This window comes from Mastigoproctus giganteus, chromosome 2, assembly GCF_048544385.1.
Source record: "Mastigoproctus giganteus isolate SK-2022 chromosome 2, ASM4854438v1, whole genome shotgun sequence".
Classification (NCBI taxonomy): domain Eukaryota; kingdom Metazoa; phylum Arthropoda; class Arachnida; order Uropygi; family Thelyphonidae; genus Mastigoproctus; species Mastigoproctus giganteus.
Genome location: NC_143576.1, coordinates 160992929 through 161019575, shown reverse-complemented (window position 1 = coordinate 161019575; position 26647 = coordinate 160992929). Strand labels below are relative to the sequence as shown.

Here is a 26647-nt window from a genome sequence, read left to right as displayed (position 1 = left end):
CTCAACCATCCCTTGATCCCTTTATTCATAGCAGTAATTTGCCCCTAATGACACACTTCTTCAGTTTGTGGAGCAGTTTTTCATGTGGAACAGTATTAAAAACTTTATTGAAATCTAGATATATGATGTCAGTATTATTTTATGCATCTAGTTCCTATGATAGCTAATTAATTTGCATAGTACTTAATCAGATAAGACAGATAAAATCTCCGATTAAGAAATCCATGCTTGTATCATCATTCTGAAATCGCTTCCTGTCAAGACGGCCATTATACCTATCTTGTAATACTTCTTTACCCAGTAACTCCATTATTTTCCCTGGAACAGAGGTCAAGTTTAGAGGTGTGTGTAACAGTTTCCATTCCACTTGCTTCTTAATTGCCACGAAATTATTTAGTTCCCAGTTATAACTTGGTGTACTTCTGGTATCACCATCTCAAAAAATTCAATATTAATACAAATGATATTGAAGGCGAATTTCATTGAGGGTTGAATATCAATACAAAATATTTGTTTAATTTGTTAGCAACATGAACAGGATCATTAATGGTTATGCCATTCATAATGAGAAATCTTTTCAGCTAAGGTAAAGAAAGCCCACACGAGCAGCATGCAAAAGTTCGATGAAATTTACCAGTAAAAGTACTTTGCTGTAACAGCATTTGTATTGTTGCTCGCTCGGTAAACAGACTGTGGGTGTTATCGGTCTGGAGTAGAAGTTGAATCCCATGGGAGATTGAAACCTTCCCAAAGTGGAGGGGAGTAACCTGACCTTTTTTCTTTAGAATCACTAATTGAATCACGAACAAAGTCATATTGGAAGTTCTGGCATCGTAATAATGTAGTTTCACAGTTAACTTTTTCAAAGTTTGCCGTGCTTCTCATGTGGGCTTCCTTTCCCTTTTTTCTCTTAATAAACAATTTATCTACTAATCCACCTAGTGGATAAATTGTTTATCCCCTCAGGTTATCCCCTCCACTTCGGTAGGGTTTCAACCTCCCATGAGATTCAATTTCTACTCCAGACTGATAACACCCACTGTATGTTTACCGAGCAATAATACAAATGCCGTTACGGCAAAGTACTTTTATCGGTAAATTTTATCAAACTTTTGTATGCTTCTTGTGTGGGCTTTCTTTACCTTTGCCATCTTTTCTAGTATTCTTTGGCTGAGAATGCAAAGAAAAGTAGAAAATGTGATCCCTTGCTGCTTTTCTTTGCATTCTTAGCCAAGGACTTATAATTTTCCATACCTTACCTAACGACCTTAGTGACTTAATTGCAGGCTAGTTTTAATCTAGGTTTTGTGTTCTCCTAATTTAATCAACCCATGCATTTTTCTTTTCTACTAGCTCCACTCTCATTAGTTCATTTGATATCCATTTAGATCTGAACCCTGAACATTATATCCTAGATGGTATAAAAAGCTTATCAGTCTCTATAATTACTTCCATGATTGCTTCCCATCTAGAATTTGCAGTTGGTCATATCATCATAAGTTATGCCTACTGAAAGGAATCTAAAAACTGTCTAAGACCTGTAGTTGTCTTTATGAAAGCAAAATCCTTTTCTTTATCCTTTACAATAGTTAAGTAGATCTGATATCAGTATATTATGATCAGTGCCACCTACTAGTGCCTTCATCTGGAGATTCTTAATGGATAACCAGATGGTTATCCATGCATTAAGAATGGTTAACCAGATGGTTACCCATTCTTAATGGATAACCAGATCAAGAGTATTGCTTTCTCTCATTGCTTCTCTTACATGCTGTTGTAGAAGACACTTGTCCAGTAATGCCCCAAAAGTCTTGCTACTGTATGGGTAACCAATCCACAAGTTCCAGTCAATGTCTGGAAAGCTCAAATTGCCTATTATAAGACATTTTGATTTACTGGACCATTCTATTTGTTTGTGTAGTTGTTCATTATACCCATCACAGTCACTTGTCCTATAGCAGGCTCATACCCCCGTTGTTTTCCCAGTGTCTGTGTCACAATAAACTGACTCAACATGAGGGTAGTTATAAATGGGCTATGCTTATCTTGAACTGATGTTATGAGTGGTGTCCCGGAGGGTTCAGTTTTAGCAACCTTCCTGTTTATAGTATTTATTAAAGATATTATATATGGTGAAGGCATATCAGGCTTGTTTTCTAAGTTTGTAGATAGAAAAAGGTTGGCTGGATTCTTAATGAGCATATGCTCAGCAACATGATCTAAAAAAATTACTCAGAGAAGTGCAATTGAAGTTATAACATTGGAAAATTCAAGGTACTATATATGGGTTGCCATAATCCTAGAATAACGAGTGGTATTGTGCTCAAGGTAAGTGGATAATGAAAGAGGCCTGGGGTAATTATATAGTCTGACACAAAGATCTCTGAGTAGTACAGATGGGCTGCTAGGACAGTATATGAGGTTTTGTCAATGATATACAGGAATTTTGCCAGCAGGTTTAAGAGAGAGATTATCCGATCATATAAGGAATTTTTAGGCTGAATCTTGCATACTGCATATATTCAAATTCAAAATGCATATATTCAAATTCAAATTGAGGAAAGACAGATGTAGGATAGACGTGCGGAAATTTACCTTTAGCCAGCGGGTGGTTGGTTGGTGGAACAGACTTCCATCCCTTGTGGTGGAGGTTGATAGCCTAAATAAGTTTAAGACTTAGCTGGACAGGTATTTTGAACGAACAGAGGGGTGAAGTGGAAGTGGGTTTTTTTTTTTTTTTTTTGGCTGATGCTGCATAAGCTTGCTTTCTTGCATCAAATGCCTCTACTAATGCTAATGCTATTGGATGATTGTTTTCTACATCAGCATGTTCGGGAGGCAACTAGAGGGAGTAATACTCTTGATCTGATTATCAGTAGTGATTCTTCATGCATTAGGAATCTGCAGATAAAGGAACCACTGGGTGGCAGTGATCACAGTGTGCTGAAGTGGGATTTACTCAAGGAGGTAACTACCATCAGAGGTAAAGGGAAGGGTTTTTGCTTTCGTAAAGGCGACTGTGATGGTCTGAGACAGTATTTAAATTCTATACAGTGGGACCAACTGATGATGTTACCAACAGCAAATTCAAAATGGGAAGCATTCAAGGAACTAATCTTGGAAGCTACCAGGCTTTACATACCAACCAAGAAATATTGTTCAAGGTTCAGGCCAAATGGTTGTCAGATGAACTAATGAGACATAGGGCAGAGAAGAAAAATGCATGGGATACATACAAATTAATGGATGACATGGAAGCCTATGATAGATATAAGTTGGTCTGTAACCAAGTCACAAAGGAGATTAGGCAGGCAAAGGCAGATTATGAGAAATCCTTGGCAAAGGATGCAAAGAAAAACAGAAAAGAGTTCTTTACCTATTTAAACTCAAGAAGGAAAGGGATGAATCAGATTGGTCCACTGGATGTTGATGGTTCAACAGTTGAGGATCCAGCTCAGGTGGCTAACAATCTAAACGAGTATTTTGCATCTACATTCACACATGAGGAGTTATTCAGGAAGGGGAATGTCGTAGGTGAAGTAAACATTGGCAGTGAGCTAGATGATGATTTTCTAATAACTGAGAGGAAAGTCGAGGAGAAATTGTTGAGGATAAACATAAAAAAGGCACCCGGGGTGGATGGGATCTATCCAGTTATATTAAAGGAGGCAGCAAAGGAAGTAAGCAAACCCCTAGCCATAATTATGAGAGCTTCTTTGGACTCAGGGGAGGTACCCATGGACTGGAGATGTGCAAATGTAACCCCAATTCACAAAGGAGGATCAAAGGCTGACACAAGTAATTATAGACCTGTTAGTTTAACTTCGGTTCCAGGAAAATTAATGGAGGCACTGGTTAAAGAAGCACTGCAGGATCATCTGGACAAGAATTCAGTTATAGCTCAGACACAGCATGGTTTTGTTAAGGGCAGGTCTTGTCTGACCAATTTGATTGGATACTATGATGTAGTCACAAAAGAACTGGATGCAGGGAATAACTTTGATATTATATATTTGGATCTTAGAAAGGCTTTTGATACTGTTGCGCATGGAAGACTGCTGCACAAATTGGAGAAGTGTGGCATTGGAGGCAAATTGCTGCTATGGATAAAGGGATGGTTGAGTGGCAGAAGACAGAGAGTGGTAATCAATGGACACTGCTCAATGTGGACTAATGTTATTAGTGGAGTTCCTCAGGGTTCAGTGTTGGGTCCATTGTTGTTTTCTGTATTTATAAATGATATTGATGATGGTGTATCAGGCTTAATGTCCAAGTTTGCAGACGATACCAAGTTTGGCAGGGTTGTTAAGGACACTACTGATACTATGCTGCTGCAACAGGATCTGGAAAGGTTGAGCAGATGGGCTGAGAGGTGGCAAATGAAGTTTAACATTGACAAATGTAAAGTACTACATATGGGAAACAGTAACCCCAGATCAACGTATCAACTCTGTGGTACTACGCTGACAGTGGTAGAGAATGAAAAGGACCTGGGGGTAATTGTGCAGGCAGATATGAAGTTCTCTGAGAAGTGCAGACGAGCTGCAAGAGTAGCTCATGGTGTCTTGTCAATGATATACAGGAATTTTTCTAGCAGGGACAGGGATGTGATTATTCCCTTGTATAAGGCATTGGTCAGGCCACACCTTGAGTACTGTATACAGGTCTGGAGGCCTCATTTCAAGAAGGATGTAGAGCTGCTGGAACGAGTACAGAGAAGGGCAACAAGATTAGTGAATGGAACAAAGAGTTGCTCTTACGAAGAAAGGCTTAAGTTTTGCAAATTACAGAGCCTGGAGACTAGGCATCGGCGAGGTGATCTGATAGAGGTGTGTAAGGCTTTGAATGGCTTGAGCATGCTCAATGCCGATGGGATTCTTCGTCTTGCTCAGAATAATCACCTGAGAGGGCATAAATTCAAATTGAGGAAGGACGGATGTCGGATAGATGTGCGGATATTTTGCCTTTAGCCAGCGGGCAGTTGGTTTGTGGAATAGACTCCCATCGCTTGTTGTTGAAGTTGATAGCCTAAACAAATTTAAGGCTCAGCTGGTCAGGTATTTCGAACGAACGGAGGGGTGAAATGGGAGTAGTGGTTGTTTTTTTTTTTTTTTTTTTTTTTTTGGCTGATGCTGAATAAGCTTGCTTTCTTGCATCATATGCCTCTACTAATGCTAATGCTATTTCTGGAAGTCTCATTTTAGGAAGAATGTGGATCCATTGGAACAGGTGCAGAGAAGAGCAACAAGATTAGTAGTAGTGGTGGCAAATGATGGAAGAAAGCAAGCTGATATAGCATCAGCAAAAAAACAAAAAAAAAAACCTACACACTTCACCCATCTATACCCTCCAAGAATTTGCCTAGTTCCTTGAATTTATTCAAACCACTAATTTCCACAACAACAGATGGAAGCTTGCTCCCACAATCAACCACCTTCTGGCTGAAGGCAACCTTCCGCACATCTATCCTGAAACCATCCTTCTTCAACTTAAATTTATGCTCCCTCTGTGCGTAGTTTCAGCAAGAGGAAGAATGCCATTTTCATTCAGCTTACTCGATTCATTCAAGGCCTTAAACACCTCACTCAGATCTCCCTGCAGGTGCCTAGTCTCCAGACGCTGCAATTTGCATAACTGAGTGCACCCTTTTGTTCCCTTCACTAATTTGGTTGCCTTTCTCTGCACCCATCCCAGCAGATCTACATCTATCCTAAAAAGACTTCCAGATCTATATAAAGTGCCCAAGATGTGGCCTAACCATGGCTTTGTACAAAGGGATAATCACCTTCTTATCCTTGCTAGAAAAGTTTCTGTATATCATTGACAAAACCCCATGAGCTGTCCTGATAGCCCGTCTGCACTGTTCATAGAATTTCACATCTGACTGCACACTTACCCCTAGGTCTTTTTCATTTGTGTTGCCACACTGTTGATAATTTACTCTGGCATTACTGTTATTCATATGCAGTAACTTACATTTGTCAATGTTAAACTTCAACTGCCATTACTCAGCCCATTAACCTAATTTCCCTAGATCTTGTTTGCAGTAACTCACCCTGATCAGTGCTATTAACCATCCTGGTAGCCTGTCTGCACCAGGATGGTTAATGACAGTGTATAATCATTTACACACTTTATAATATGCAAACTTAGACATTAAGCCTCATATAACTTCATCAGTAGTTATTAATAAATATTGAAAACGATAATGGCCCAAGCATCAAGCCTTATGGGGGGGGACTCCGCTAATAACGTTAGTCTCAAAGATTAGTGATAGGCATTCTCCATCTTCTTCCACTCAACCATTCCTTAATCCATAACGGTAACTTGCCCTTATGCCACATTGCTTTTCCTAAGACAGGAGATCAAAGAGATGTGGCATGTGCAACACGTAAAGACCATAAAGATCATTAGGTTAAACACTGGTATGTTGCCAAAGATGCTATATAACAGCCTAGTAGCAATAGGTCTCCCAGAGAACACCTATGAGGAAGTCCAGAAAGGAAGTTCACAATCCTAAACACCTGTAAGACAGAGAGATCCTTGACCAACAGTAACACCAGACATTTCAGCCACCCTGTGCACTTGGTACCAGTACCTGCTGCATTGTGGGAACCCCCCACCTAATAAATTCCTACCAGGGAGAAATAATATCAACAACAATAATAATAATAATTATATATATATATATATATATATATATATATATATATAATGTGAGTGGAATTAGTATGTTGTGATAATTTGTAGCCTCAAACTGCAGAACTTTGCCTTCACAACAAGTTCACTAGTGTAACACTGCTTTCAAATATATTTGTTTGAAATTAGTTGGTAGTGCAGGTGGCAGATTAACTTTTTAGAGATCACATTACATTACCAAAAGGTTAATCTGCTGTTTAGACATTGTTTCTTCATTTAAATAAATGGCAGATTAACCTTACTTTCAAACAAATGGCATCGCAGCAAGGATGTAGCAGCTAATTATGAAATCAAAGTTTGCTCTCTGTCAGCATTAAGATCATTGCATTAAATAAATAGATTATATTTATACATAGCCAACTACTAAGTAGTTACAAAATTGGCATCATTTAAATATATCTCATATTGTGAATTCCTTTACAACGAGTTTCCATGGTATTGCACTATCTCGAATAAGTAACGCTTCTTTAATAGAGAAGACTACTGTTACTTATTCATGATGGATACCACCACCCAGACTGCACCGTTTCAGAGCTTATTGGCTCTTCATCAGTGGGTGGGCAGGTACCCTGGTGTTGCAATGACGACAGCCCAGTTGCAAAGTATAACTCCACAATATGAGAGATGCTTGATGATGGTGTACAGTAATTGAAAATTGTGCAGTTGTGTTTTGGAGTTATACTTTGCAACTGGGTTGTTAACATTGCAACACCAGGGTACCTGCCCACCCACCAATGAAGAGCCAATAAGCTCTGAAACGATGCCATCTGGGTGTTGGTATTTGCCGAGAATAAGTAACAGTAGTCTTCTCTATTAGAGAAGTGTTACTTATTTGAGATAGTGCAATACCATGGCAACTCGTTGCAAAGGAATTCACAATATGAGATATACTTAAATTATGCCAATTTTGTAATATTTAGTAGTTGGCTAAGTATAAACTTGATGCTATAGCACAAACCTATACGTTAGTTAATTTCTTCGTAATCTGAGGCTATTGCCCTAAACAAACTATGTAATAAATAGATCACTGCTAATAAATTCCAAAAAAGAAAGAGAGAGAGAGAGAGAGAGAGAGAGAGAGAGAGAGAGAGAGAGAGAGAGAATAGTCCTAACTCCATAAAATTCAATAATTAGTTTGTCTAATACATTTATTTTATTTTTATAATACAATTAAAATTAAAATTATTAATATAACTGCAGTTTATTTTGGTAATTATTAATTTATTTAATAATTATTATTATGTGATACTGACTCCAGAAATAGAAGATTGTTTACGTTTATTTTCTATATTCTTTATGTTGAAGCCATTTTGTCTCCGCTGACCGGGCTAGTCAGGTGGGTAAAGTGCCTGCCTGGCAACCCAAAGGTCATGGGTTCGAATCCTACCTTGGGCTTGGATCAGAGTAAAATGCAAAAACTTTGGGAGGTGCATTATGGCCGCAGAAGCCGATGCAACAACAACTAACAAAAAAAAAAAAAAAAAGTCTCCAGATTTGAAGGGGGGGGGGAATATGGCAAACCTACTGAGTACCATATTTTTGCAATACCAATCACTGTACACATGTGCTCATTATAGCTTATAGCATATGATTCTTACACATGATTGGTAGAATACTGCAAAATATTTTATTACCATCATAATGAATGATACACATATAATAAATTATAGCTATTTCTACCATCCATTGATTGATCTCAAGCAGTTTTATTTAATTTCATTTCCTAGTATTCATGATGGTGGTCATTGACGAATGTTGATAAAGAATGTAAGCAGCATTTGAAATCTTCGCATTCGTCATTTTGTTGTTTATGTTTCTTCTGTAATTTGACATAGTTTGGTGTTTCAAGTTTTAGTTTTTTCCACGCAGTTGCCTTCAATACAGTAACTTTGAAAATGTTGATTTTTATGGTACCTTCTTTGTTGTGTGAAGTATAATTATTTCTCCTTGTAAAAGAGGCTGTGAATTTTTGAACTGGGTAACTGTCTTCAACATGTTTTATTATAGATGTCTCCAAAGGTCACACATTGACCTTGGAAGCTGGTTGGAGTTAAACATGACAAATTGGTGTTTAATAATTATGATGGATACTATTTCAAAAAAATTCATGAAAGTTTTAAAGGGAAGACATATATATCTGAATCATGCTGAAAACAAGTGTTTCTTCCTAAATTTAGGAGATGGTGTCTGTGTCTGAGCATCTAGTCATTTTGGCAGTGTGGTCTGTCATCATAACAAACCTTACAAAAAATTTATGAACACCTAGTATCCACACCAAAGTTGACTTAAACTTATTAAACTATTGAAGTTTATCCAAATTACTTTGCTCTTTGGCAATGCACTTGAGCCATCTCTACATCTCAAGAAAGTTGTGGGTTGCAAGGGTGGCTTGAGGATTTCATTAAGATTTTTACTGGCTGAAAATAAATATTTTGAGAGATTTGAATTCTAAAATAAACTGCAGTACCCTCTGATCAAGTATTAATGGATTGCTTGTTGTTTTGCAAAAGGAATGGCAAGTTACAATTGTAAGCTACATTTAAAAAAAATGAAAATTTTGAACTTTGTTCTCATAAAAAGTAAATGAATTCATAATAGGTTTTGTGTCTTAAGAGATATATTATTTTAAAATGGTGACTGACTGGCATACTCTCTACAGGAAAATGCACAAAAAAAAAATAAATAAAATAATAATTTAATTCAGAAATACTCAGAACATTGAAAAGATCTCACTGAATGAAATGGAAAGCAGGCTATATTAGTTCTACTTAAAACTTCTTGCTTTGTTTAGTTCTTTTTTTCTTTTGATTGACTAATAAAATAAATGACCTGTAAAATGATTTGGCCACCATTTATGTGTGATGAATAGATGTGTTGCAACTATTATATTCCCCCTTCTTTTCAGAATTTCTTTTCTAAAAATTAGAGGAGGGGAAACAACTCTACTTATGTTATTACTTCTTTGTTGGATCATAATCTTACAGGTGTGTTATGAAGATGGACCATCACTGCCCGTGGATAAACAACTGTTGTGGTCATCGTAACCATGCCAACTTTACTTTGTTTTTGTTTTGTGCTGTCTGTGGTTGTGTACAGGCATCTATCCTCTTGAGTATAGCTTTGTACCGTGCTTTCAATGTGGTAAGTAATGCTTACAATATTATTCATATCATTTATTATTTAACATAATAAAGCCATCATGGTGATATTTTCTCAGAGAAACTGTATAACACACACACACACACACACACGCACACACACACACACACACACACACACACACACACACACACACACACACACACACACACACACACACACACACACGAGCCTTGTCAATCAATTCGGCCCTGGAGAGATTGTGCAAGGCTCAAGGGGTAGATTTTTTTTCAGCTTAGTCTGTGCTTGTTGAAGGGAGAGACTGCTTCTACAGGGATGGGATACACTTAAATAGAAAGGGTGCAAGAATGTTTGCTGATTTTATTGAGGCAGTGTTAGGTGGGTCGGAAAACTGCTAGCATGGGGGGATACACAGACTAAAAGGTTAACAGTGGCCTCAGGCAGAGGCAAAAGTGATTCTTGCACTGCTTCTATTAGAATGGGCAGCAGACTGGATAGCAAGGTAATGAAGATTTCCAGGACTGCTGGGAGTCATAGTGGAACAAGTAAATACATGGGCTATGTTAGGGTGGCTAGGAAAAGGTGCATGTATACTTGCATGTACACCAATGCTAGGAGTACAGTTAATAATTTTGATGAGCTTGAAGTGCTAGTCAACACATCAAAGGCAGATATTGTTGGGATATCAAAGATGTGGTGTCACACAGATATAGGCAGTGCAGAGTTGGAATTTTGGAAGTACAATGTGTATAGGAAGGATACACAGGATAGGTAGGGAAGAGGGATAGATTTTGTTAGTTAAGAAACACATAAAATCTAAGGAGTGCATCCAATTGATGCTGGTGGACAATGCAGTGTTGAGTCTGTTTGGTGTGAAATAAGCACTGGGAAAGGAAAAATGAGAGTAGGTGTGTGTTATAGGCCTAATGAATCTGATGAGTATAATGAGCAATTGTGCAGAGAAATAGAGTGGGCCAGTAAATCAGAATGTCATGTAATGGGAGATTTTAACTTTCCAGATATTGACTGGAACTTATGGGTTGGCCACTCGCACACTAGCAAGACCTTTGTGGATTTATTGGATGACTGTTTTCTACTGCAACATGTTTGAGAGGCAACCAGAGGGAGTAATACTCTTGATCTGATTATCAGTAGTGATACTTCATGCATTAAGAATCTGCAGATAAAGGAACCACTGGGTAACAGTGATCACGATGTATTGATGTGGGAATTATTTAAAGATGTAACTACCATCAAGGCTAAAGGGAAGGGCTTTTGCTTTCGTAAAGGTGACTACAGAGGTCTCAGAGACAGTTTTTAAATTCTGTACAGTGGGATCAACTGACGTTGTTACCAATGGTGAATTCTAAATGGGAAGCCTTCAGGGACTTAATTTTGGAGGCTACTAGGCTTTTCATTCCAACTAAGAAATACTGTTCAAGGTTTAGGTCTAAATGGATGTCAGATGAATTAATGAGGCTAGTGGTAGAGAAGAAGAAGAATGTATGGGATGTGTATAAAGTATCCGGCGACACAAAAGCCTATGGCAGGTATAAACTAGTCTGTAATCAAGTCACAAAGGAGGTTAGGCAGGCAAAGGCAGATTATGAGAAATCTTTGGCAAAGGATGCAAAGAAAAACTGCAAGGAGTTCTTTACTTATGTAAACTCTAGAAGGAAAGGGATGAATCAGATTGGACTTAACATAGATGGGTTGACTATTGATGATCATGCTCAGGTAGCTGATAAACTGAATGAGTATTTTGTATCTACATTCACACATGAGGAGTTATTCAATGAGGGGAGTGCCAGAAGTTTATCAAATGCTAACAGGGAGCTAAGTGATTTTGTAATAACTGAGAGCAAAGTGGAGGAGAAATTGTTAAAGTTAAACATAAGGAAGGCACCTGGGATGGATGAGATCTATCCAGTTATATTAAAGGAGGCAGTAAAGGAAGTAAGCAGGCCCTTGGCCATAATTATGAGAGCTTCCTTGAACTCAGGGGAGGTCCCCATGGACTGTAGGTCTGCAAATGAAATGTATCACCAATTCACAAAGGAGGTTTAAAAGGTGACACAAGTAACTACAGACCTGTTAGTTTAATTTGTGTTCCGGGGAAAATAATGGAATCACTGGAATAATGGTAAAAATATTTTGTTTTTACTGTTTATTGTAGGTATTTAACATTAAACCTATTTTAACTACAGCGTGTCATTTTATTTTACTTTCTATTCTGCTCTGTGCTACATAATAGAGAATATAGAATAATGAATCCAGAGCGCGTAGGCCTTTTTACCTAAGTATTATACAAATTAACTTGTACATATTAATAACAGAAAACATTTTTGTTTCAGATAAACATTATATGACATTATTGCAAGAAAGGATTGATAAGTAATGCAGTGGAATTTGTAGTTAGCAGTCTAATACTCTGTTTGGAACAATTTCACATTTCTCTTTTCTGCTGTTATTATCAAAATAGTAACAATGCTATGACTGATGTTGAGATTTATAGAAGAAAACAAAAAATAAAGAAAAGTAATGATCCTTATTCATTTTAATTCTTGAAGGTATTGATCATCATCATCATCATCAGCCATTTTCAATCCACTGCAGGATGAAGGCCTCTCCAGTAATTTTCCAGTTCCTTCTGTTTTGTGCAATGGCCATCCATTTATTACCTACAAACTCATGAAGTTCATCTTTCTGTTGTTGTCTTTTGGGTTTTCTTTTAGCTCTTCTTGGGTACCATTCTGTTATTTTCTTAGTGAGGATGAAGTTGATTTCATTAGTTATTAATCCATTTGAGCTCTTCCATGGCCACTTTCTGTTCACCCCCTTTCTTGAAAAAAGTGTTCATTATTGACATTCCTCAAGATTGTGCAAATTCCACAAGTCTTTCACCTTTTTCAGCAATTCCAAAATTTACTATAGTTTCCCTTTCTGCACTGTTTTGCCTCTTTCCAACCTTAGCATTGACATCCCCAGTAATAATGGTTTTCTGTTCATCTAGAAGTCTTTCAATTTCGGTGTATATTTCTTCAACTTCATCATCATGGCTTGACGTTGGTGCTTATATCATTATAACCTTTAGTTTGTACCTCTTAGAAATCCTGAGTAGTATTCTTTAAACCCTTGGTTGGTTGATGTACTTTTGAATTCCAAAATGTTGTTTTTTATATATTTATGGACCAGAAAGCCAATTCTACTTTCTCTCTTTTCACTGTTTCCATTGGTGTACAGCAGATTTCCACTTGATAAACTTATAAGTGATTCATTTCTTCTTGTTTCAGCCAAACCGATGATAATTCAATTCACATTTTCTAATTCCTTTTCCAGTTCTAATATCCTAAAGGCGTTGATATTGAAGTGGAAATAGAATGGATGTGTCATTCATGAAAATAATGAAAAGGCTGTCCCTCAATACAGATAGAAATGTTTCCAAGACCAGACAAACTGTAAACGAATTATTCTCAACTTCACCAGGAGAGTGGAGTCCAAGAGAGGTGTGCGAACATTTTCAAGTACTCAAAACAAAACCAAAATCTTAAATTTGTGCCCTTATAAGTTTGAAACAATTCAATAGTTGTACTCTAAACAGAAGTCTTCTAAGATTTTGTGCAACTGTGTATTGCACAACTTGAATATAATCAGTTGTTTGTTGTTTATTTGGTTTTTAGGAGCATTAGCAACTAAGTCCATATTGTTCCAGGGATATGCGGTGGTCATTCCCTGACTTTTCCACATCCTCCGTCTTTGGTGGTTATGGGCTCGGACCCTGGTCTAATCAAGAAGCCTGTGCTATGCACTGCTGCTTCTGCCCACCTGGCTACGGAGGTGCCGAATATAATCAGTAATTGCTAATTTGCATTTTATGGTCTGACGAACCCATTTTTATCTTTGTGCTGTTAGTACATATTCTATTGTTTTTATAATCGTATATGTATCTATTCTCATCATATGTATCTATTCTCATCATGATGAGAAGATAACAATATAGTGTAGTTTCATATAGTTTTCCATAATAGGACAGTATATTTTTTGAAGTAATAGTCAGGCGCCTCCGTAGCCAGGTGGGAAGGAGCAGCAGTGCATAGCACACGCTTCTTGATTAGATCGGGGTTCGAGCCCGTCACCACCAAATACGGAGGATGCGGAAAGGTCAGGGAATGATCACCGCATATCCCGGAGCAATATGGCCTTAGTTGCTAATGCTCCTAATAACAAAACAAACGAAGTAATAGTTAATGAATACTCCTTTACTGTATCTGTGAATGGATGTGGATATGCCGGAAAATGTTATCTTTCCAAACTGGAAATAGAGTGGGGTGTGGTAATTTCTTACAAGATGAAGGGCCCCATACATTTATCAGAGAGTTATTACTCCATTATTATAGAACACTTTGATGGAAGAAACATTGGTAGAGCATCTTAAATACAGCAGAAACTTTGCCATCCAGATTTGAATCCTACTGGTAACTGGTTGTAGGATTATTGAAAAGGCTGCATCTGCAGACATAACCCAAGAGATGTACAGCCAAAGAAGAAAGTCCAAATAGAGAAGATGGCAGTGTTCTGAGATAACATTCTCTGCTGTTTGTAATTTCATTACTTGAATTAGATTTGTCATTGATTCTGAGGGACATGTTCATTTTTTAACATTTTGAGTAATATTTATAGCCACATAAATGAGTCTCCATAAATAATACTTGGTTATTATGTTTTCTTGTATGTTTATAAATATGTTAATGTCAAAAAATTTACATATTTTTATGTTGTTACTTTATAACTATCCTATAATTAGAGGTACAATTGTTTTTCTTTTTTTAAGAATGGTGATTGAGAATAGTATTATAACATATAGTAGTAGTAAGCAGCTGTTTTGGCTTTTTAAGGCCATATATCTGCTTCGTGCCATGTTCGTGGGATTCTCCTTTTCTGCCTAGTACCCCCCCCCCCCCCCCCCGGTTTGTATTTTATATTTACTCTTTTGATAAGTAACTGTTTTGCTACTTTTTTTTTTTTTTTTTTTTTTTTTGCAATCATGCAAATGGACTGATAGCTATAAGATATTAAATTTGTCTAGAAAAAGGATCAAAGAGTTGCTTCCTACTATAGAAATACCCATACATAGTATTGGGGGGGGGTGTTATTAAGTCACATAGTAAAGAAAAAAAAGAAGCAAGCAAGCAGGAACTGACCTGAACTTAGCATTTATTTTACAACATAATTACCAAAAACATTTATATAGCTGCCCCGTTGCTTTATCAAATTCTGGATATCCAAATAAAAAAAGGACATCAGCTGTAACTGGTGATACAGTTCAATGTCAGTTTTAGCATCTGTATTGTCAGAAAAACCACCAAGTTGTAAAATGGTGGTTTAGATGGACCAAAAAAAAAAAAAAAAATGGAAATTGCTTGGGTGGGGTTAGCACTGTTAAGAGGATGACTGAGAAGTAGAGTTGATGCACAACAGGGTTATCCATAAGTAAGGAAACTATTTTGAATAACTAATATAAATATTTATAAGTTATTTAAAAAAATAGTGTATAAGCTTTTTCTTATTGTTCAGGATAATTTGAACATAGAAAAAGTAGCATGAGCCTTATAATGAAGGAGAGAATTGAATAGTAGTATGTAAAATATAAAAATTCTGCAGAATTTGTATCCTAGTTCAAGACATTTCTTGGACATAAACCACCCACAATAAAGAACATAAAGCAAATTATGAATAAGTTTGAAGTGAAAACAGTGCACAATCTGCTCTGGTTCGGGGAAGAACTTCTGAAGACAGTTTTCTTGTGAATCAGGATTATGTTATGTGTGTTACTTGTGCTCTTTTTGCAAAGCTCCCTCTAGCTGGACATGATACAGCCATAGAGAATTCCCTTGTGTGTGTCGCAAAGAATGTGATGAGGTTAAACACAAACTCAGATGGGATTATATGAGGGGTCGAAGAATAGGGCAATGCCCTTCAAGAATTATAAGAGAGGGACCCACGGAGCACTCATCTGTCTAACGCAGTGCTTAAGCCCATGCTCCAACGTCAAACAACACAGAAACATCCACTGCAGTAGAGATCTTTTAAGAGCACAAAAGGTGATGTTGTACACATTTGCACTGATGATACTAAGAGTAGGAGATCTGACGATTTAATTAACAATTGCAGAGCAATTAATTTCAAATAGTATTCGCCATTTAGTGCAAGGAAGCCACAGTCTTTTGCTGCACTGGCAGGAAAAAAAAAAAAAAAAAATCTCAAGTAGATAAGAAAATACAAATTATGTGCTTCTTTCCTCACACAGGTAACTATCCAGTTGACCTTTGCATTTATTCAAACTATCAGCCTCAACTATCTGCGAGGGCAACTTGTTCCAGCAATCAATGACTCACTGACTAAAAGAAAACTTTCTACAATCTAATCTAAACTTTAAACCCTATAGTTTGAATTGATGACCCCTAGTTCTGGAATTCTTTATAACAGTGAGAATTCCACCTTCATTCATTTTAGTAATCCTTCTCAGAGCCTTGTAATTCTCAGTCAGGTCACCTCTGAGGTGCCTGGTTACCAAGCTCTGTAGCCCACAAAGTCAGTCTTTCCTCATATGGTTGTCCTTCTGATCTTGCCATTCGAGTTACCTGTCTTTGGACCCTTTCAAGAAGCTCAATGTCTTTTTTCAGATGAGGTCTACATACCTAAACACAGTATTCTAGATGTGGTCTTACAATTGCCTTATACAGTCGGATTATGACCTCCCTATCACTGCAGGATAATTTTCGATAAATTATCAATAGGACACAATGGACTTTCCTGGTTGTCTGTTTAAGCTGTTCAGAAAACTTTATATCTGCTCGTATTGTAACTCCCAGACCGCTTTCTTCCTCCAGTGTTTTTAATTCACCAGATGTATAATTTATTTGTGGGTTGCTATAGTTGCTATTCCCAAGTGTATGACCTTGCATTTAGCAGCATTAAAACTTAGCTACCACTTCTCTGACCATCTTTGAACTTTGTTCAAGTCACCGTGAAGGAGCGCTGCTTGGCACATCATTAACAACTGCCAATCTTTACGTCATCTGCAAATTTTGACGTTTTTCTATTCCTTTGTTGATGTCATTTATGAAAATGGGAAACAGCAGTGGTACAAGAACCAATCCTTGATGGACCTCACTCCTGACATTACACCAATCTGAAGAAAAACCATTAATCACAACCTTCTGCCTTGCAGCCACCTGATTTGTAAAGTTGTAATTTGCAATTCAACTACCTGGTTGGATTGCTAGGAACTTACCAGTAATCCCAACCTGTTCAAACCTATGCAATAACCTCTCACGAGGGACTGTGTGTGTATCCTTCAGAATTCCATATCTATCTAAATAGATTGCACTCTTAATCATTGCCCCCTAAGAATTTTCTACCACTGAAGTCAGACTAACCGGTCTGTAGTTACCAAGTTCAATCTTTAAACCGCTTTTATGTATTGGTAATGCATTGGCACTTCTCCAGTCTGAAGGAATCTCCCCTGTCCAAATATGCCCTCATAATTAACCTGAATGGTTCAATACACTCCCTTGCAGTCCACCTCAAAACTACTGGGTATATGCCATCAACTCCAGGATCCTTACTTGCCTTTATGCTTAAAAGTTTTCCTAATAAACAATAATCATCTATAATTATGACATCACTAATTTCATACATCTCAGCCTCACTCACACAGCCTCTTCTCAGCACGAAGGGTCTTTCATCAGTAAACACTGATGTAAGGTACTTATTCAATTCATTTGCAACATCAGCTAAGTTATCTAAGAGTTTCCCACACCCAGTGCACAGGGGTTCGATCTGATTAGCTTTCTTTGTTGTATTCACATACATGAAAAATTCCTTGTCCCCATTTTTTGCTCTCTACCAAATAAACTGTCTCTTAGCCAAGCTTTCTCATACACGGCTTTGGCTCTCCTTGACCTTATTTGTGGTACTCTTATAGATCAACTTTTTAAGTGTCCCATGCTATCTTTTTCTGCTGTTTTTGACCAGCCAGCTCCACAGTAATCCATTTCAGCATCCTCCTCTTGCAATATTTTCTTAAAGGTATGTATGTGTTCATGGATTCTGTGGTTTTTTGCTTTAAAAGTATTCTATAATTCAAATGTATTTGCCATCCTTGGGCAATCTGCCCAGTTCCCAGATTTCACATAGTGCCTTAAACTGTCAAAGTTCCCTCTTCTGAAGTTAAAACCTGTGCCTTTACTTTTAACTACTGCAACATCTTTCTTCATCATATAGCTGACAATTGTATGATCACTTCCTGACAATGGTTCTGTATGATATCATCTGATTCTTTGGTAATGATGAAGTCAAGAATATTCTTGCCCCTGGTACTTTCTCTAACATGCTGGTACAAAACATAATCATCTAGTTTATTTCAAAAAAGTTTTTCTGCAATTGTGAGTTTCCCTCCCACTTATTCCAATCAATCTGGGGCAGATTAAAGTTACCCATAATAAGACATCTACTCTTGCTTTCCCATTAAATCTGCATGTAAAGACTCTCTTCATATTCTTCACAACCTTCTGGGCTGTAGATTTCTCTCACTGTCATTGTTCCTTTTTTGCCAACTAACTCGTACCACAAAGATTCTATATTGGGAGATGTAACTTCAGACTCAGCAAAAGCTCTTTTTGCACTCGGGCTGCTTTTGATAAGAAGCATGATCCCTCCACCCCTTCTATCTTTCCTAAATACATTATACATACCATAGTGGAACTCATCATCACCTATTTTTAGATATAATAGGGCTAGATGTAATATAATAGATTGCTGATATAATAGGGCTAACAGAAATGGCACCACCACATTTCTGTTAGCCCTATTATATCAGCATTAGTCGTCCTAACCAGGAGTTCAAATTCATCCAGTTTATTGACAATACTAATGACATTACTGTAGACACAGTTGAGACTAAGTAAACTTCTACAGTTTACTACCCTGACACACCTCTTGAAGTTATTTAAGCTTCGATATCTTCCCTCTCATTTGAAACGTTGCTACCCTCAGAACATCTTATCAACATTAGCTGTTGTGGCAACAAAAAAAAAAAAAAAAAAAAGAATTCACGAGGTAAGTGCAAGCAGTACTTTGACCCACCCATATCATCAGATAAATGCAGATCTAAATTATCCTTCTTTCCTAACTAGCAGATTCCCCTGAACCCTTAGGGTATTCTCAGTGATACTGGAAAAATTCCTTGTACCACCTTTGTTCAAATATACCATCGATACAATAGATTCCTTCTACCTACACCACCTTTGTTCAAATATACCATCGCTACAAAATAGATTCCTTCTACCTACAAATGCGGATCACACCGATTTAAAAAAAAAAAAAAAATTTCTCTCCTAGGTCCTTGCAGATTCCCTCAAGTTGCGAGTTAATTCACAAAACTTTCAGCTTATAGTCCCTCCCATTTTATGTAGGCAGAATTGCAGACACACACATTCTGACCTAACCACAGCATTTTTTTCAGCATAGTTCTGTATTTCTCCAACAGATAGTCAGGTTGTGTACATTTAATATCGTTAGTCTCCACATGAATAATAATTCTCTCTTTATCTCCCTTAAAATCTGACAGTCTGTTGATAACATTGTCAATTGTTGCTACTGGTAAACACTCTGGTTCTAGACCACCTATCTTTAAAAAAAAAAATGTTACCCGTTTCCCTGATAATAGTCTACCAATAAAACTAGATCACCTTCGACCAGAGCAGTCTCTGCTCGACTATTCTTTTCTGGGATCCGAATTGGGGGTGAATCACTTGGCAGGTCAGGAGATACTTGAGTCCCTGATGAGCTCCCAGTTACATTTGTTTCTAGTGCAAGCACTTGTTTCTTCAGTGATTCAAATTCTTCTCATAATGCACCAAGTTGTAATTTGAAATCGGTACACTCCTTACATTGGTTGCAAAGAAAAGAATTGACAGAAGAGCTAGGTCTGTCTTACTAGATCAGCATTAGAATACATGCTACACAAACAATGAAGTTGGGACTCACACTGGAAATGCCCTCAGGCATTTCTGTTTGAGTCCTGATGTCCGTGGACTTTGTATTGTAAGTGCATATTGTAGTAACCATAATTTAAGTAAACTTTGAACTTTACAAAGATTATGAAATTAAAATTTACAATATATTAAGCCATAGCTTTCCAAATACAGGTAACTCTTGTATAACACATTAGTTTGGTTCCTACAAAATCTCGTGTAATGCGAAACCATGTTATATGAGAGTAAGAATCAGTACAGAAAGGGGGTTGCGTTCCAAAAGCTAACAAAAATATGCCATTTTTTTATAACTATCGGAAACTTAATTTTTATAGTGGTAATAACTTAATATTTTAACTTTATTTTTATGATAGTAGTAATGTAAATAGTAATAACCGAACAAGTGTCTTACCTTACAAACTGTGATACTTATATGTGAGATAATGTACGTTCATTTAATTTTATTCCTCTTCATCACTGCTAAGTGCAATCTCTCTTGCAGCATCTAGATTTCGTATACCTTCTGTTTTCTTTAAAAGTCACAAACTGCACTCTTCAAAGTTAATTATTTTTTATGGTCTCAAACAAGCACAAGTTCAATAGCACAGAACCTAACCCAGGGATCTCCCAATAAAATACAGTGGACCCTCGCTTTAAGTGATATGTGAAAATCTGAAGAATATTTTCCAGTTAGCAAAATAGAAATAAATTTACGCTTACATATGTAGCTGAATTAATACGTACTGTAATATGTACATACTAATTGATATTTCTGTTCACCTTCAATGACTTATTTTTTTGTTGTAAAATTTAAAACAGTAAAAATGATAAGCAATTATTAACAAAGAACACGGCACAAGTTGCAACAAATGCAATACGCACAAGTGAGACAAGGAGTAATGAGTTTCTGAAAATTTATTTATGTTTTTTATATGATTGAATATTTCAAGAAAGGGGAAACACATTTCACCATAATAACGTGAAAACCCACAGAATTCCGGCTATCGGCTATAGCAAATGCAAGAAGATTGAGTTTACTACCCGTTTATAATTGATTACACTAACAGAAAAGACCAGTAAACCAGAAACCGCAAATTATTTTGTGATAGTGACCTCCAGGAATGTGCTTTAGAAAAATATCATGAAGGTGATAACAACTAGCCAGTCAACAGCAGGGATTCACAAAAAAGGAATGGAAATGTTGAAAATTACATCTAACATATTAGCAGGGGTTTTCCCAGAAAAGCTCAAAAATACCGTGTTATGCGAGCTTTCCAGCAATTCTAAAACTGTGTTAGAGCGAAACCTTGTTGTAAAAGTATTGTGTTGTGTGAGGATTTCCACAATTTATCAGTTGCGTTATAGTGAAACCATGGAATGGTTTCACTATAACGGGAATGAGAAAAATGGAATGGCATTATATCGATTGTTCATAAGAAAGCATTAAGTTAATGAGAAATTGGCTTGAACCAACTACATAGGATTTATAATATGTGGGACGTTAAAAAGAGGGTCGCTATATGCAACTGTACTTTACAAATTTAAATTTATAAAATACTAAGAAATTTAAATTAATTGAGTATTATAGAAATTATACTGCTAACAAAACTTTTAACCACTAGTGAAATTAAATTTATGCTACCCAACAAAAGTTACGAAGTTCCTGCCAAAATATTGATATTAAAGGCTATTTGAATATTAAGCTGTAGCTCTCCAAATAGTTATCTAAATGCAAAAATAAACTAATCTACATAACTTTAGGAATTCATACTATATATTAACTACGGTTTAACATATTATAATAAAAAAACCATAACATTATTTCAAAACCTATATTGTGTTGTGAAACCTGCAATTAAGAGCTTTGGAAAATCCGAAGCAATGTTGAGAAAAAGTCACAAGTTAAGATTGAAATTGAAAGTGTTTGCAATATTGCCCATACATGATAGGAGGGAGTACACAATAATAGCCTTGTCAATCAATTTGGCACGGCAAGCCTCATGGGGTAGAATTTTTCTCAGCATGGTCTGTGCTTGTTAACAGAAGAGACTGTTTCTACAGGGATGGGATACAATAAATACAATAGGGATTAAATAGAAAGGATGCAAGAATATTTGCTTGTGCTATCGAGGCAGTGTTAGAAATGGGTCAGAAAACTACTAGTCCAGGGGTTAGTGATTCTTGCACTACTTCTATTAGAACATGCAGCAATCTAGAAAGCAGGGTAAGGTATCAGGGATTTCAAGACTTCCAGGTTGGGTTCTAGTGGAAAAAGCAGATACATGGGCTGTGTTAGGGAGTAAAACCAGTTGCAGGTATACTTGTATATACACTAATGCTAGGAGCATAGTAAATAAATTTGATGAATTTGAAGTACTGATCAAATCATGAAATGCGGACATTGTGGGGATGTAAGATATATGTGTCACTCAGATGTAAGGGATTCAGAATTTGAATAAAAGGAGTACAATTTGTACAGAAAGGACAAACTGGACTGGTAGGGGTTATGCTCCTAGTCAGAAAATTCAATTAATTTAAGAAATAAAAATTGAATGCACCTACCTAGCCGGAACTAGGCAATCCTATGCCTTGGGCAAAAGTGTTATAAGTACGCCTCCATTATATGCAGGCAGTCAATCTTTCAGTAGTGTAGCTAGAGTCATTTATGCCCAGGGGCAACATGTCTTCCTGGTGTCCCTGATTGTGATAGATAATTCCTTCAGTGTGCACCCCTAATATTGTCACCCAGGGGAATTTCCCCCTCTGCAACTCCCCTTGCTACGCCTCTGCAACCCAACAGTCTACGATTTGCATATATTTATTAATAAAGTAATTGAAATAATACAATGAATATAACAAAACAAAAATATCAAAGAAAAAGAAACTTACAAATATTCGTTTATATATCTACAGAGAATTTATTTCTAAACTACAAAGAAAGTACGTATAACTATAAAGAAATTAGAAAACCAGATAGTTTGCATTTATATATCTAGTAAAAAATCATAGAAACAAAATATTGCGAAATATAGTACTTAACATTATAACATGAACTAAAAATATGCAATGAAGGTGTATTATTTTAATTGAATTTTTCTTTCTTTGAACGATCTTTCACAAGAAGCTACTGTTACAGGCAGGGTAAGAAAAATTCATAGTGCTATTTCTATATTTGGATAAGATTCTATTAGACAATACTCATGAATGAATTGGAGAAGTTGTATAGGAGTTACTGATTTTATATCCTGCAGAATTGATAAAACATGATTTTTCAAATATCTGTTGAAATATCAAGAGATATTTGAAAAATTGTTTATCCTCCAGTGCTAACCACTGGAGGACAAACCAAAAAAGCTCAGAGGTGTGCCATCACAAAACAGGCCATACTTTATAGAAGTTTGCAATTGGAGTTTCTCTGTTATTTTTAAAATTTGTAAAACACTGTTCCTCCCTGATATTTTTTTCCGTAAGTGATTATAAATCCTGAATTTATAATATTTTTCACTCTCACAAAATCACAATTTCTGGAATCATAACTAGCATGTACAAAGATAATGCAGTATTTCTTTTAATATAATTTTTATATTTATCTTAAAGAACAGAAGTTGACCAGAAGCTATTATCTGTGTCGAGAATCTGCCTTAAAATATTTTGACTGGCTATAGAAAGCAGTTGACAAGCATGACTTCTCGGTATGTGGGATAGGTGGCTGTATACGTTTTTACGTTCTACTTACATCATGGCACTGTAATCCCTTTAACCCTTAATTTGCGCTTTCTAGTTGCTTAAAAAAAAAAAATCGCCTAAAGGCCAGAGGCGGAAACAAAGCGTACAAATTTAAGTCACTCGTAATCCGTTTGTTATATGGAAATTTTTTTCATTCTACAGAAACTTTTAAATGTAATTACCAAAAGGAATTCAAAAAATTCGCTATAAAGAAGTTTGTTAAACACAGGTCCGACTGTAATTAAATCCAAAATGAAGCAATTTTAAAATATAACTGGTTGAATGCACCCTTAAAATGCTGCACCTCGGACTGGTGGCCCCATTCGGCCCACCCTAGTTCCGGCTTTGTGCACCTGAAATGTAATGCATTATATATATTGACTAGTTAATACTTTTTGGAAACCACTTTTAACTGTACTAAACAAAAGGTGAATATCTTATTGTTTAATATATTTTTTACAGACATGGTACTTATATCATGGAGACAAGGAACATATAGTCTACTTGTCATTATATCCATTGATATTTACTGTATTCAGTTTGGGCCTGGCCATTGGTGTTGTAATTGCAGTTGGAGGACTTTTTGTTGTTCAGGTAAGTCTAGAAATGTATTTTAGTGGGTATACACACATACTACCAGACATTTTCTCAATGTTGAGAATGAGTTACATTAAATGTAACTCATTAATGTTAATGAGTTACATTTAATGTAACTCATTAACACGTATTGTTATGTCAACCATCAGGGAATTATTGATTTATTGCAAGTGTTAGAGCTACATGTTAACCTTCATGTCTGGTAAAAGTTAGTATGCAGTGTGAGCAGGTGTCTGGGAAGATTCATAGTGTCCGAAATCAATATCAGAGCGCCAGATCACAGTGATTTACCTTAACTTTTCACCTAGGGAGAAGTCGCTTATTATAGGATTCAGTGATGAGACTGCATTTGGAATATTGTTTAGGTTTAAAGGCTGTATTGAAAGAAACACATTTAGCCTCTTGAATGGGCCCAAAGATAAGACTTATCTGGTGAGATTTACAAAGAGGCACCCATATGAGAAGAGATTATAGAGGTGTAAGTTACAGAGATTGGATACAAAGCATGTGGAGGAAGGGAGGGATCTAATTGAGATGTATAAGGCTGTGAGAGGGTGAAGCAAATTGAACGATGGTAGAATTTTCACATTGAAATAGGACACAAAACCAGTGGTTGGGAGTGGACATAAATATAAACTGTTGAGTTCATAGTTTGGTCTGCGTGTTATCAATCACTGAAATAAACTGCCTTCCCTGGTGGTTGACATTGACAGTTTGGTGAGTTTTAAGGGGCAACTGGATTGGGTACTTTGAAAAGTAAAAGGGATATGGGTTGTACAGGACAAAGTTTTTTTTTTTTTTTTTTTTTTTTGATTGTTTGGTCGACATAGCAAAGGCCTAATTTGTATCTTTTTTTTCTTTTACTAATAACTTATTATTCTATATACCTCAAAAAGAATAATAAGTTTCCTCATTATTCTTATTTCTTTGTGAATTTACCATCAAAAACTCCATAGTCATTTTTAAAATGACTATGGAGTTTCTTTAAAAAATATTTTTATCAATTTGGTAGCAGCTTTTTAGTATCATATTTATGTGATTAAAAATATTTTTTATGGTGCATGCGTGTGTGTGCGCGCGTGTGTGTGCGTGCGTGCGCGCGTGTGTGCACATAAGCAGTGTATAGACATATATAAAAATATGGAATTCCTGTTTTCAGATAAAATCTATACTAAGGAATGAAACCAGTATTGAGTCTTGGATTGTGACTAAGGTAGGTGTATTGGATACTTGACTATCTATGACTACTATACAGCTTGACTATCTATGACTACTGTACAGCAGAGAACTGTCACTTTGTCAGGGTAAGACTACTCTGAGACTTTCATGTTGATATTTTTAAACTATTAACACCTTTGACAGATTTGTGAAGGAAATATTAACATTACAGTTTGTCATATAAAATTGTATTATTAATTTATGAATATTATAGAAGGAAATGTGTGTTCTTAATATGTATAATAATTGTGTTATGTGTATAATTGTGCTTTTTATGTACATTTCACTCCTTGACTGGTTTGGCACACTATGGCCATAGTTGCTGATGTGCCTAAGAAATCTCTAAATGAATCAACCAACCCTGACTTGTTGATGGAGACACTAGGTCCCCCCCCCCCCAAAGTAGAAAGAGAATAAAGGAGCTAATAGAAGCAGTTGAGCTAAAAAAATTTGAAATGATATTAATTTTCATTCTTTCATTTTATATAATTCTTATTTTTCATTTTTGCTATAATTTCAGCACTATAATTCATTAAAAATAACTTAAATAACTTAAAAATAAAAATAATGAAAAAGTATATATATTCCATATTCTGCACATTCCACTTAATTGCATTTCATTTTGACTCATTTTTGAGGAACTTAAAACATGAGGTATACCTGTACAGTAGTGTACACATTTTGGTTGACCCTGGTTCAAGCTCATGTGACCACTAAACAGTTATTTTTTTCTATCTTAAACTCCTCTGACTATATATGGCTGGCTGGCTGTCCTGGAGCATAAGCAGAATTTATTTTAGGCTTAACTTACAAGCCAGGTGTCACTGCTTGAGTACAATAGCAGCATATATATTCCAGTTGATTATGGTTTTGAGCTCATGACTGCTCATGATCATAGTTTGGACCCATATGATTGCCCAAGTAGTTTTATAGTTTTTTCTGTCTTATAAACACCTAGACCCTGTGTGATCATCCTGGTGTATATATGAAAAATTTATTTTAAGCCAGAAGTAGCTGAGTTCAGCCCACTTGGCTGTAAAATATGGTAATGATTGTATTTTCAAAAAAAAAAAAAAAAAAAAAAAAAAGTTTAACTATAAACTCCTCTTACTTTATGGGGTCATGCCAGAGTATAAACATGTCCACTGTACAGAGTGTTTCATAACATATTTCAGGATTGATTCAGGATCTGAAAACAACAAAAAAACTTTTATAAACCTTTATAATTTTGAATGGTTATATATATATAT

The 26647-nt window shown here is 36.2% G+C and overlaps 1 protein-coding gene across 3 annotated transcripts in view; it reads left to right on the top strand.

The window, feature by feature from the left end:
* Nucleotides 1–26647, top strand: part of LOC150089706 (palmitoyltransferase ZDHHC6) — a 181053-nt gene that overhangs the window by 54995 nt on the left and 99411 nt on the right. For all 3 annotated transcript variants that reach the window (XM_090368746.1, XM_090368743.1, XM_090368745.1), the window contains exons 4-6: nt 9684–9840; nt 24045–24176; nt 25339–25392. In XM_090368746.1, the coding sequence (XP_090224872.1) occupies nt 9684–9840; nt 24045–24176; nt 25339–25392 (343 nt within the window). The remainder of the gene's footprint in view (nt 1–9683; nt 9841–24044; nt 24177–25338; nt 25393–26647) is intronic.